At 42.5% G+C, this 14,079-nt stretch overlaps 1 protein-coding gene across 3 annotated transcripts in view; it reads right to left on the bottom strand.

The window, feature by feature from the left end:
* Window positions 1-14,079, bottom strand: part of RAB36 (RAB36, member RAS oncogene family) — a 120,945-nt gene that overhangs the window by 82,616 nt on the left and 24,250 nt on the right. For 2 of the 3 annotated variants that reach the window (XM_033957131.1, XM_033957133.1), the window contains exons 3-4: window positions 9,263-9,354; window positions 3,103-3,168 (exon numbers count right to left, since the gene is read on the bottom strand). In XM_033957131.1, coding sequence (XP_033813022.1) covers window positions 3,103-3,168; window positions 9,263-9,354 — 158 coding nt within the window. The remainder of the gene's footprint in view (window positions 1-3,102; window positions 3,169-9,262; window positions 9,355-14,079) is intronic. The other variant, XM_033957134.1, reaches the window with a different exon arrangement.

Genomic DNA, 14,079 nt, shown 5'->3' with positions numbered 1-14,079 from the left:
ATTATTACTTGATGAAATTTGACTTTTTGTTCACATTGACATCCCAAACATTATTGTATCATATGATAATGATACATGGTTGATTTTCAATCTGGTTGCAGATCTTCCGTGAACCACATGAGAGAAAATCAGTATCGTAATACATTTTCAAATAAGTAAATTAAGAAAATAAAAGAAAAAATACAAAATGAATTGAAAAAAGTAAATTAAATATTCACTTATACTAAACAGAGGTTTTTGACCAGTGACAGTACCCTTAAACCCCTAAATGGTGTCTTTCAATTGATTTGGCACCTGGGGTTCTTTGAGGTTTTTTTTCTCTTAGATCAGTGGTTCTTAACCTGGGTTCGACCGAACCCCAGGGGTTTGGTGAGTCAGTCTCACGGGTTCGACGGTGGTCAAAACACACCTCCGACTCATATAGCGCTTCGGTCACGTTCAATCATCTATCAGTTATTCAGTGATTTTGATCAAGACTGATCGTGTACTCGGTTTCTTGATCTATCAATCTGTAACTAACGCCTTATATACATCAATCAATTCCTGATCAAAATTTGTGATTTAACTGATAGATGATTGAACGTGACCGAAGCGCTTATGATTCGTGATGATACGCCCCGCTTGTCCATAATTGGCTGCAGGTGATCACGCAACATCGCTTGGCCTATCTGTGCTGCAGGGGATTTGATGCGCACAGTACTCGAATTGTAACTGTTGTGATGGTACGTCGTGTGATATCTATCTTAATATTTTAATCCCTCTGAGAGGCAACAGCAGAAGTCACCCTGATTTGTAGTAAATTTCATTATTATGTTATTATTATTCGAAATATAGGAGAGCTTTTTTGTTTTCAAAATTGATATTATTTTTTCCCTCACTGTATACCTATGTTTTGAATTTGTAAAAATCATATTTTATTTTTCCAATAAAGAAGGGTTCGGTGAACACGCATATGAAACTGGTGGGGTTCAGTACCTCCAACAAGGTTAAGAACCACTGTCTTAGATTATATTGTACATCATTTGCCATACTCAATGTTCATAACATACATATTACCTTGGGATTTATATTTTAACACTAATTAGAGTTCTGCACTTGATACGAGCCAGTTTTATTCTAAAAATAAATAAGTAGAATTTTATCTACTTGTTTATAAAAAAGAATTAGGAAACTTAATTGGGAGCATACTTAACAGAAAATTCACTTTAGGAGCAAGTAACGTTTTAATGGCATCTAATCTCTGGCTTGACCAGTGAAACAAGAATTCTTGTTGAGTTTTGTTTGCATGGAGTTGAACTAATCCTTCGGCAACATATGGAATTTGGATTATCATGTGTAAGAAACTGAAGCCCGGATTTACAAGACTGCACCAGATAAGTTTATGTTTTGTGAACTCTTAGCCACAGTTGAGAGCGTTTCTTCTATGCTGCAAGATCATTTATGCATAGGTTGGAGTTTTTTATGTTAATGACTGATCTTATGGAAGCACTGCACTGATTGTGCTTATTACTGCCATGCTATTCTGAGGCTTTTTTCTCCACCCTGTTATGTTTGCAGTGCTGACTGATATACGCTCGCTCTGTGATCTTATTCCCTTTCAACAGTAAAAGTGTATATGAGTAATAAGATCTAATCTCCTCCACCAACTAAAGGAGAGGAAGACCATTGTTCTGTAAACTCTTTTAATGATTTTAGTTGAATGGCACATTTCTTTTGTAGTTTCCTCTACAGTATGTCCAAAGAAAATTCCCAAATATTTAATAAATGAGGATTGAATCTTAAATGTAAAATTAGTTAAGTTAGTAAGTGGGACAAGGCTATTCAAAGATAAACATTCAATTTTGTCCCAATTAATTTTGTATCCAGAAAGAAATGAGATTGAATCAAATAAGGTGAGAATATGTGGAATTGAATTTGGATTAGTGTACAATAATAAATTGTCAGCATATAAAGATACATAATTTAATTTCAGATTGAGCCATTTTAATACCAGTAATATTGGGATTTGAACGTAAAGCTATTGCTAGTGGCTCTGTTGCTAAATAAAATAGGAGAGGAGAAAGGAGGCAACTTTGTCTTGTTCACCTGGACACAGAGAAGGTGTCAAACAGCATAAAGTCTACAAAGATTTATAGGATTCAAATAAAGTATATTGACCATCTTGATAAAATGTGGGCTGAAACCAAACCATTCTAATATATGAAAGAGGTAGGACCATTCAACTTGATCAAACACCTTCACTGCTGGGATTTCTGTATGGCCAGTCTACTACGAATTCTGGCCCCATCTACATCATAATGGTTTGTTCTGTACGTTTTTCTTTTGGACATTTTTTTTTTTAATGGTTCAAAAAGATAGATGCACATCTGAAAAAAGGCCATTTTCGAAAAAATAAGAGACAATTTGCAGTTTTGAAAATGGCCATGTTTGGTACTGGATTTTTGTGCATCTTCCACAAAACATCCAAACTCAGTTTTGGACATCATATCAAAAATGTTCTTCTATATTACTATGTAACTGTATTGTTTCTTTACAAAACTGATGGAGAGAATGACTCTTGAAAGCTTACCAAAGATATATTGTTAGTCCAGTGAAAAAACTCAACTGCAGCTTGTTTTTTTTAATTTTTATTTCCACATATCCAATTAGACTAACAGCAACCACCATTCTCCTTCAGGAGAAAAACATGCCTCTTCAGGGTGAACATAAGAAGTTGCCTCCACTGGGTCAGACCAGAGGTCCATCGCGCCCAGCGGCCCGCTCCCGCGTCGGCCCATCAGGTCCGTGACCTGTGAAGTGGTTTCTGTCTAATCCTATAACCTACCTCTACTTCTATCTGTACCCCTCAATCCCCTTATCTTTTAGGAACCTATCTAGACCCTCCTTGAACCCCTGTAGCGTGCTCTGGCCTATTACAGCCTCTGGGAGCGCGTTCCGTGTGTCCACCACCCTCTGAATGAAAAAGAACCTCCTAGCATTTGTTCTAAACCTGTCCTTTTTCAATTTCTCCGAGTGCCCCCTTGTGCTTGTAGCTCCCCACAGTGAAGGGAGAGATAAAAGAATTACAAGACTGTGGATGAACAGCTCAGAGATCAACTGTACCTGTTGATGAGACTGGTTTTCCCTACATAAAGATCTCCGACAACCACCACCTTTGACATCTTCAACCTATAAAAGACATTTCACAGCAGTTTTTAATTTCATACATGCGCAACAGAGACAAAGCACAGTTACTTACCATAAAAGGTGTTATCCAGGGACAGCAGGCAGATATTCTCACATGTGGGTGACGTCATTCACGGAGCCCCAGAACGGACAGTTTAAAAAACTGTACTGTCACTTTAAGTTTTGAAAAAGTTCGCGACTGTTCGGTAGGAGGGACTGGGCATCCTCCCTGCTGGCGAACTTTCAGTGGAGTGTCCGACAGGAAGGACTGGGCATCCCTCCTGGTGGTGATTGTTTTCGGGGTTTATGGGGGGTGTCCGGCAGGAGGGACTAGGCATCCTTTCTGACGGTGTTTTCAGGGTTCAGGGAAGGCGTTCCGGCAGGAGGGATTGTGCAACACTCCTGCTAACAATGTTTTCCGGGTTCGGGAAGGGGGGGGGGGGTTGTGGAAAGGATCCAGCAGGAGGGATTGGGCATCCTTCCTGCCGTTGATGTTTACGGGGTTCATGGGGATGTCTGGCAGGAGGGATTGGGCATCCTTCCTAAAGGTAGTCTTCGCAGGGGGGCGAGGGACAGGTTGCCTGGGACGCTAAACTGATCGCAGCAGGGAGATCCCTTGACGCGATCAGCTCAGCGGCAACCCGATGTGGCACTTATACCTGTTTTGAGTTCGTCTAAGTCACAAGGTATAAGTTCTGTCCAGGCAGCCTTGTAAAACTTTCAATTATCACTGCAGAACAACTAAGTCTAGGTCGACCCACATCCTGCCCACCTCCCGCCCTAAACACTCCTCCAAAACCGCCCCTTTGAGGTCTGGGCGCACAGTGGGATTCAGAGGCTTAAAAAGTCTCTGAATACATCCAAAAACTGGTTTTGATTATTGGCACTTGTACGACCTGTATTTTAGGTCATCCAAGTACCGATTTAGACCGGTTATTGGATGTATTTTTGTTTTGATTATGAGCCCCATAGTGACAAAATGAAGAGAGTAACCTTCCTTGATGACTTTGAGAACCCACAGGTTAGTTGTTATCAGAGTCCAACGTTGATGGCAGAATTGTAGATGACCTTCAATTGGTTGAGGAAGAGGTTGAGATAGGGGAACAGCAGCCATGCTTGCCATAAGCACGTCAAAAGGACTGAGAAGGTTTCTGAGGAGCTGCCGCTTGAGCTTTCTGAGGCCTCTGGTTTTGCTTCTTTTGCAGTGGTGACCTAGAAGCAGAAGGTTTAGAAATATATTGTCTCTGAGATGAATAAGAAGACTTAGCAGACTGCTGTGAAGCTTGATGCTTAGGCTTTGTTCTTACTAAATAATTCCAGTTCTTTTCATGTTGTGTTAATTTTTGCGTGGTTACCTTGATGGAATTGCCAAAAAGTTCTTCTCCTAAACATGGAATATTGGCTAATCTATCTTTGAGATTGATGTCCATATCAGAGGCTAGACGTCTTATAGCCATCGACATAGCAGATGCTCTGGATGACATCTCAAAAGCATCACAATCTGGCCTTGCTATATATTTTCTAATCTGTGAAAGAGTGAATAGTTTGCTGATATTCTGTAAGGTGGTCTGAAGGAATATACTTTTCAAAGTCAGGCAATTTTCTCACCAGATGTTTTAGACAACAGGACATGGAGAAATTGTAATTAAGGATCCTGTTTGCCAGCATAGAATTTTGATAAAAGTAACTTCCAAATTTGTCCATAGTACGGCCTTCATGCCCTGATGGGGCTGAGGCATTAACTCTTGCATTGGAAGAATTTTTAAGGGTTGATTCCACAAGAAATGATTGATGTTGTAGCTGTGGTTTATCAAACCCTGGATAAGAAATGATTCTGTAAATGGAATCCAGCTTTCTTGGAGCTACTGTGATAGTTAAAGGTGTTTCCCAATTTTTAAGAAGCTTCTCTTTAAGAATGCCATGTAACAATAATTTGAGGAGCTCTTTGGGAGGCTCATCATAGCCTAAGGCATCCAGATTCTCAACACTTGGTCCAGTGTCAGTTTCCATTCTGAGAGGTAGGACTTTGCCCAACTGCCTGATATACTTAATAAAGGAAAGTCTTTCTGAAGGAGATCTTCTTCTGGGAGGTATTTTCTGTGGTGACTGTTCTAAAGGTGTGCCATACGACTCAGTAGAGGTATATCGCAAATCTGAATCATGGAGAAGCTGTGTGTCAAGGAAAACAATGGCTATGGGAAGCTTTGTGACCAATCTGATGAAGACGATAATGAGGATAGATGAGTATCCCTTTTTTGCTTTGAAGCATGAGATCGACATGATGAGGAACGATGATACCTTGGCACTGAATGCCGAGTTGAAGAAGAGCGTCGATGCTTTGAAGTAGTGGATTGTTGCCTCGATGGAGAACATCAATGAGATGAGCTAGAACGTCGAGGTGAAGATCGATGCCTGGAGGTAGAACGTCATCGAGATGGGGAGTGACGATGCTTCACAGAAGACCCATTAGAAGTAGCTCAATGCTCTGATGGATAGCTGACATCAGTACCTTGAGGCCTCATAGTGCTATGTTTAGGCTGGGCCAGTACCGGTGCCTGCTTGTCCTAGGTTAAACATTTATACACATGCTCCCAAATTCTATAATATTAGTTCCTAAAATGTAAGCACTATTTCTGTGATAGAATACTAGCACTTATGCACATGAATGCTACATTCATATGTATAAGTAAGCCACTCAGCGCCATTCAAGAATCTGAGCATACAGGTTTCATAAGGGGGGTGTTCAAAGGAGGGGAGCTACAAGAGCTGGTTCCACATTATACTCTAATTCAAGGTTGTTCAACGTCAGCCCTCGAGGGCTGCAATCCAGTCAAGCTTTCAGGATTTCCCCAATGAATCTCAAAGAGATCTATTTGCACACACTGCTTCCATTGTATGCAGATAGAGGCCCCCCTCTCAATGTTCCCTCTAGCTGCACAGTCGCTGACCTTTCAACAGGAGGCTGTGAGGCTGTTCAGCCCGATCGCGCACCTGGTGGGGTCGGGACCAACAGCTCCCTCACTTGTCATTCTTCCACCTTTTGACACTGCTGCTATTGCTTTCTGAAAGCAGCAGCGGCAAACAGAAACAAACCAGCTGCCCACAGCTGCTGGTCCGCCCTCTCAAACATCACTTTTTCTGGGGCAAAGTCGGCAGCCACTGATGTGTATGGAAAGGTCCCGCAATTAGTTTGTTTCTGTTTGCCGCTGCTGCTGTTGCATTAGGAAAGCAGCAGTGGTGGGGATGCTAGGGGGCATACGCTGGTGGATCTGGGGTGAGGGGGATAGAAGGAAGGCAGATGATGTGGGGTGGGGGGGAGAGATGGGAGGCAGATGCTGGTGGATGTGGGTTGGGGAGAGAGAGGGGACAGGTGCTGGTGGATGTAGGCTGGGTGGAAGAGAGAGGGGGAAGACCCTGGTGGAAAAGAGGTGGGGAGAGGGGTAGACTGGTGGAAGAGGGGTGGGAGGAGAGAGAGGGGGCAGAAGCTGGTGGAAGTGGTTTGTGATGGGGATAGAGAGAAGGGGTTGGTTTTGTATAGAAGTGGAAAGACAGATTCTAGATAGAACAGAGGAGGGAGAGAGAGAGAGAGAGCAGATGATAGGGGGTGGGGTACAGAAAGGAGGAAAATGATGGAACGGGGAAGTGAAAGGTGAGATGCTAAATAGTAAGAATAAGTTAAATCTGGACATAGAGGTAGAAAAATAAATTGAAGAAAGCCGAAAAGCAGGAGAGAAAAATCCTGGAAAGAGACTTAACATTACATTACATTACATTAATGACTTTTATTCCGCCCATACCTTGCAGTTCTGGGCAGATTACAAAAGAAACTAGCTGGACATTTCCAGGAAAATTACAATTTAGGGTTTTGGATTACAAAAAGATGACTGGACAGTCCCAGGAAATTTACAGTTTGGGGAGCTGTTTACATGGTTGAGACTTTGAGGAGAAAGAATTACGGAGAGGGAGAGACTTTGAGGGGGAATTTGTAAGGAAGGAGGAGAACAGGGGGTAGAGTTAAGACATCTGGATAAATTTTTTGAATAGCAGGGTTTTAATTTCTTTTCGAAATGATTTCAAGTCGCTCGTTGTTAATAGCAAGTTGGAGATGGTGTGGTCAAGTTTTGCTGCTTGTGTCGCTAGTAGGTTGTCAAACATCTTCTTGTGCTGAGTGCCTTTGAATGGGGGGAAGGTAAATGGGGTCTGGGTTCTCCTTTGTCTAGTAGTGAGGTTTTGATTTAGGCGGTTGTTTAGGTGGGGGCAGTGCCATTTATTGCTTTGAATAATAGACAGTATAATTTGAATTGAATTCGTGCTTGTATTGGTAACCAGTGTGAGTCTAGGTAGGCAGTGGTGATGTGGTCAAATTTACTTAGCAAGTAGATCAATCTGAGAGCCGTGTTTTGTACTGTCTGCAGTTGTTTTATCAAGTTTGCAGAGCATGGTAAATAGAGGATGTTGCAATAGTCCATTAGACCTAGGACTAGGGATTGGACTATAAGCCTATATTGTAAGATAGAGGAAAGCAGAAACCAGAGAAGTGAATGACCAGAACATAAAGGTAGAAAAAAGAATTATATTTCTAATTCAGGATAAAGTAGTGTGGTACCCATGTTTATAAAGGTTAATAAATATAAATGGAAAATAGAATGAAGATGATATCTTTTCACAGAACTAATTTTAATAATTTTTGACCAACTGTCAGAGACCAAAACCTCCTTTCTCAGGTCAGGACAGCTTACTGTCTATTTTAAGGCCTTTCAATAAAAAATCATCTTATTTTCCAATTTTTAATTTGGAATGTACAGTACTATGTACTATGTTTTTACCTGTCTTCCTCCTGTATTTTTCCTCTGTATTGCTTTACTATATCGAATTGTATTTCACAATCCCTTCTTACCTTATGTTCCCAAAATGATGTTTTAGTTTTTAACCCAATGTTATTATTTAAAGTATGTTTTGTATTGTTTTTTTTCTTTTTTTTTTATATAATGAATGTATTTTAAACTGTTCATCGCTTTGAAATATGATTAAGCGATTAATCAAGAGAATTATTAAACTTGAAACTTGTATAATACCAACAGGGTAACATAACGGAAAATTTTTGCTCACATGAACTTGGTCCTTAGAAAGAACATTCCCCCCTCTGTTCCAATCCCCCCCCTCCTGCAGCTCCTCCCACCACAAAGCAGTCAGTAGAATCCATGCCCTTCTCATAGCTCCTCCCCCTTTCCCCCTAGTGGGATGGTGACAGTGTGGGCCCCCCCTGCTCCCACCCCATCTGGCTCTGGGTACAACATATTTGCTGACCCCTAGTAGTAGTTTTGTGATACTACTGTTAAGAGGTCAGCCTTTCATATAAAGGCAATTGCAATAGATTCAGATATATAGTCCAGTTCTTACAAAAACATTTAAGGAGACAATATATGTAAATAGAACCTGAAGGAGGATGGCTGGTAATTTCACCATAGAAGAGGTAGACTTATTAGAGGCAAGCACTCAGATATTTTACTTTATTTCTCTCCAGTAAGGGCTTCAGTTCTTTTAACTGAAGGACATTTTGACATATGTAATGTAATGTAATGTAATTTATTTCTTATATACCGCTACATCCGTTAGGTTCTAAGCGGTTTGAAGAAAATATACATTAAGATTATAAATGAGAAGTAAGAAGGTACTTAAAAATTCCCTTACTGTCCCGAAGGCTCACAATCTAACTAAAGTACCTGGAAATTAATAAAGAAGAGAAAATAAAGATGGTTGAGAAAAGAAAAATTCTATGTGAATTTATAGGATGGAAATTAAACTGACAGTGAAGAACTGTATGAAAAATACATATGGAATGCAGTTAGAGAGGGTAGGTTACAATCTATTTATGGTATTTGTTTAATTGGACGGTGTTAAGGTGGGTAATTTGGGGGAAGGTTATCTGTAATTATTAGCATGTCCATGGTCTACTCTACAAATTATTTATACTTCATTACAAATTTATGAGTGGTAGTAACCTCTGTGCATTCTAATATTAGGTGCTTCCCAACAAATGATGTGATACAAATTTTTTTTAAAAAAAAGATGGTCTGCCCCACCCTAAAACACTCACCCAATAGTCCCTGTACTCCGTTGCTGGCAGGCAGCCCTCACCTGCACATGGAATTGATCTTTGAACTGTAGGCAGGCCTCCGGTGTGTACCACTGCAGAGAGACATGGATGTGAAGTTTGCAGCCGCTATGTAACAAATGTACAAATGGCTTTGTGCTGGGAAAGAAGGATCTTTGTGTGAAAGTCTTTCCGAGCCCAACTTTTAGCACATCAGTTCCATAATGTTGAGATCTTCTGCACCAAAGAATACTTGGCTTTATAAGTATCCTCTGCCTATACAGCTTGTGAGGGGTGAGGGGAGAAAGAAGCATGGAAGTCTGAATAATGGGGGGGGTTACATTTTTCTTCCCCTCTGCAAGGGAAGGGCCAGTGCAGGAACACTGGGCAACTTAGGTGAATCTTCAGTCTTGACTCCCTTCCCTTATCCCTCCCTTACCTACTAGCAGCAGCTCTGGCACCCTCCCAGTGGCGGTGCAGCTCTGGCACAGCTAGGGTTACCATATTTGTGAAGACAAAAAAAAAAAAGAGGACACATGACCCCGCCCATTGTCTACCCACAGCCCCACCCATACCACCCATTGCCTTGATCCCCCTTCCCATCCTCTGTACCCTTTTAGTGCTTCTCTTTCCCTCTTCCTCCAACCCTCCTCCCCCACAAGATGCTTCTCTCTCTCCTTCCAACCCCCCTCCACCCCGTGGGTGCCCCTCTCTCTCCTTCCAACTTCCTCTCTTGTTGTTTGTCTCTCCCCTCCTATCTAACACTATCTTTTACTCCATGTTCTTTTATCTTGCACTCTCTCCTTTCCATAATGCTTCTCCAGCTATCCTTCCTCCATTATGTTTCTTTAAGTTAAAAGACCTTATCATGAGATGCATTTTGTAACATGTTTATAGTGCTATCTTTGGCTGGTAGGAGCCTTCCCTCCCTCCATGCTGTTTCTCCGGGCCCCTACCTTCCCTCTCTCCTCCAACCTCTGATGCAGCTTTGCCTCACGATCTCTCTATCTCCTGACTCCCACTATTACCTCCTCCCCAGCTGTAATTTAATCTTCAGGCAGCTGGCGGTAGCAGAAATGAGGTGAGCCTGCTACAGCCACTTCTCTACAGCAACTTCCTGTTCCTGCATAGGCGAGACTTGCAGAGTGTTGGCTTCTGGGGCAGGCCGATGGTAGCAAGTTCATCTCATTGTTGCTGGAGAGGTGTCCCTCCTTTCCTATACTTACCACAATCAACCTTCCATTTTTATTATTCCCATCATCTATCATCATGGCTCCTTCCACAGCATCCATGCCTCTTGATTCTCCCTACTCCCTCCTATTCCTAGCATCTAATGTCTTCTGCTTCTCCTTGTAATATTTGTCACCTGCCTTCCTCTCCCCGTATCTGGCCTTTACTGCATGTCTCTGGGTCATGTGATTTACTTGAGCAGTGAGAGCCTGATCTTCAATGCCAGCACCTCAAGCATGTTCAAAATGAGTGCTTGCAGGTCAACACATTTCATGGTAATGTTGCAGTGTATGAAATTAACCAGTGGTGTCCTATCTCACAGTGGCCACAAGAGGGAGCTTTGGATCCCTATTTCTATGCAAAAGCTTAAAAAGGAAAAGAAGGAAAAATTATGTTCTTACCTGTTAATTTTCTTTCCTTTAGACGCAGCAGATGAATCCAGAGACCAATGGGGATAGCATACATCTACCAGCAGGTGGAGATAGAGAAACTGATTAACAGGTGGTCCTATTGGCTGGCACTCCTCCTGTAGCTCCTTGCCCAAGCATCTGTAACCATCAATAGGCATAGCATGTAAAAAACTTCTTTCCCATAAAAAATCTCAAAAGGCAATAATACAGAATACAACCATCAATAATAACAAACTTCGAAAGTTGGAAAAGAAAAAACCGACAGACAATATCCAGAAAGGGTGGGGCTCTGGATTCATCTGCTGCGTCTAAAGGAAAGAAAATTAACAGGTAAGAACATAATTTTTCCTTCCTTAGCAACAGCAGCAGATGAATCCAGAGACCAATGGGATGTAGCAAAGCAATCCTCAATCTGGGTGGGAAGCAAATGCTGCCTCTGCAACAATCGAAGCACTAAACGCATCTACCGCATGCGCCCCCACATCCAACCGGTAATGCTGAGAGAAAGCACTCTTGGAAGACCAAGTAGCTATGAGACAAAACTCCTCCAAGAAAAAAACCTCTGGACCGAGACCAAGAAGTAGCCATCGCTCTGGCAGGATGGTCATGAAGTTCTTTCACCAAACGCTTCCCTGCCATCAAGCAAGCGTAAAGAATGTCCTCCTGGACCCATCGAGCGATGGAGGCTTTGGACGCCGCCATACGTTTGAAGCGTCCCCTGAAGAATACAAAAAGGTGATCTAAACAACTAAAAGTCGTTAGAAACCTAGCTCGGGAGAACGCTATGCACTTTCAAAAAATTGCAGTGAATAAAAGCACGTCTCCCCACTTCTCCTCCCAGAAAGAAGGAAGGAAAAGTGAGAGTGTCATAAAAGAAAGGATGACACCTCCTTAGAAAGAAATTGTGGTACTGTCTGAACTGACACCCCAGATTTTGTAAATCAGAAATAGGAATCCCCGTCAAACAAAGCCTGCAACTCAGAAAACCGCCGAGCTGAAGCCATGGCCACAAGAAACCCGTGTTCAACAGCACAGCCCTTTAGAGTCTCAAAAGACAAGGATGAAATGAAGCCTTCGGTAAACTGCGAAGAAGTACCTTAAGACTGTACTCCGGACAGGGCTTTCTAAGAGGTGTACGAATATACCATACTCCGTTTAGGAACTGAACTACATGAAGCTGAGAAGTAAGCGAAGAGCAATATACCTAGCCCTTGTAACAAGCTAAGAATGGCACTTGAAGCTGAAGGGAATTGAACGCTAAGCCCTTGGCAATACACTTGTGCCAAAAAAGAACTCTGGAAGGGTGCAAATGTTGAGAAGTACCCAAGAAAGGAAAAACCTCCAAAAGGAAGCAGAAGCCACAGGTGAAGGTCTGTATCGCCTGGATAAGAGAAGAAACAACCTGCTTCGCATAACCCTTACACGTCAGCCATGACTTTTCAAAAGCTAGGTCGCAATACCACAGTAGTATGAATATCCATGTTCATCGGACCCTAGGTGGGCAAATCCGGAGATACCAGGAAACTCAACAGTCCGGCTATCGAAAGACTCATCAGATCCGCAAAGCAAGGATGGCACAGCCAATCCAGAGATTCTACAAATACTGTGCCCTGAAAGCAAGCTTGAGATGGCAAATCCAAGCCATCATCAGCCAGGGGAAAACACTGAAAAAAGAGAAACCAGAGGCGAGAAAGAAGCCACGCTGCTACCCCCTCTGACTCCCACTCCCTGTGCCCGCCGAAGAAGCTAGGAAGCATTGAATTGTGAGACGAGGCCATGAAGTCAAGTTCCAGGAGATCTCACGTCCATAAAAAGAGCTGGAATGCCTGAGCCAAAACTCCCAATATCCAGGATGTAGAAGATTTCACTATTACTAACATTTACACTTTCTAGAGTGTACACAGCGCTGTACACTGTAACATACAATAAATGGGCCATGCTCAGATTTTGCGGAGAGAAAGTCTATCCAAACTCTTTTCCTGACCCATAAATTGATCTGCCAACAGAAGAGGAAGATGAGGGTCCACCCACTGAAGTAGAACCACAACTTTACCCGCCAACTGAGTACATCACCTACTGCCCAGGATGTTGAGAAATACCCCCATCATAATACTGACTGTAAAGACCTTCAGCATCATTCCGGAAGAATGGTCTGAAGCTCCAGAAACGGTAGCCTAACCATGCTCCAGAGTAGAAGAATGAACAAGTACTGAGTCACCTCTTAAGACCAGACTCCTGGAGCTGAGGATGGAAAGCACCGAGCCCCCCAACCCAACAGCCCAGGATGTTTGGTGGCCATGAGCTAGTCCAGCAAAGACTGAGGCATGCCTTTGAAAAGAGAAATCTCGCTGAGCCACTAACTCATACAGAGCGATGCTTGAGGAGCCTACCAAATAATTGGAGCCCTGAGATACCAGGAACCACCGGAACAAAAGCGACTGCTGTAGCGTTATAATGGGAAAACAAGCCGAAGTTCCCAGTGGAGTCAGCAACATGGATCCTAGAACCTGTACAGAATCCCATACTTTTGGTCATGGTGACCGAAGAAGAATGCAAACCTGAGACTGTGACCCATTGCCCTAGTCTCTGGGAAGAAACACATTTCTCTCCTATATGAATAAAAACATCTCCCCGATATACCTATAAATAGTACAGGAGAAAAGAGCGCTGTGCAAATACGAAGATTCACGTCCAAAGAACTGAGGAAAAGAAACCACCCTTTTCGTGTCAGTCAAATGGCCCAACTGGAAGACGTCCGAATCAAGTAGTGAGTCAAGAAGAAATTAGGTGAATCGCCTGGTAGCGCCAAAACGGTACCACTGCCCACATTTTTTAAAATGTTCGTGAAGCCTTGGGTAGGCAAAATGGCATGTGCTGCCCTGAGGACCAGTAACACTGAAAAGGGAAACACAAAACATAGAGACTCCAAGAACAAACCGGAAACCTGAGGAGGATGCAAAGTTGCAAGCATCCTGGAAATGTTCACAGCCCCCTGACCTGACATTATAATGTCTTCTCCCTCATGAGAAAGCCTGAAGAGTCATTGGAAGAAGTCAAGATCCCCTCAGAATGAAGTGCAGAAGGTCAGGGAATGGCAGGATGAGAACTGTAGGATCTGTAAGAAGAAAGAAATTCTCCTAGGAAAAATCAAGTTTCACAATGTAAAGAGGAGTATACTGG

Source organism: Geotrypetes seraphini, chromosome 8 (assembly GCF_902459505.1).
Source record: "Geotrypetes seraphini chromosome 8, aGeoSer1.1, whole genome shotgun sequence".
Lineage (NCBI taxonomy): Eukaryota > Metazoa > Chordata > Amphibia > Gymnophiona > Dermophiidae > Geotrypetes > Geotrypetes seraphini.
Note: the sequence above shows the minus strand (reverse complement) of the source record. Positions and strands in the feature narration are given on the sequence as shown.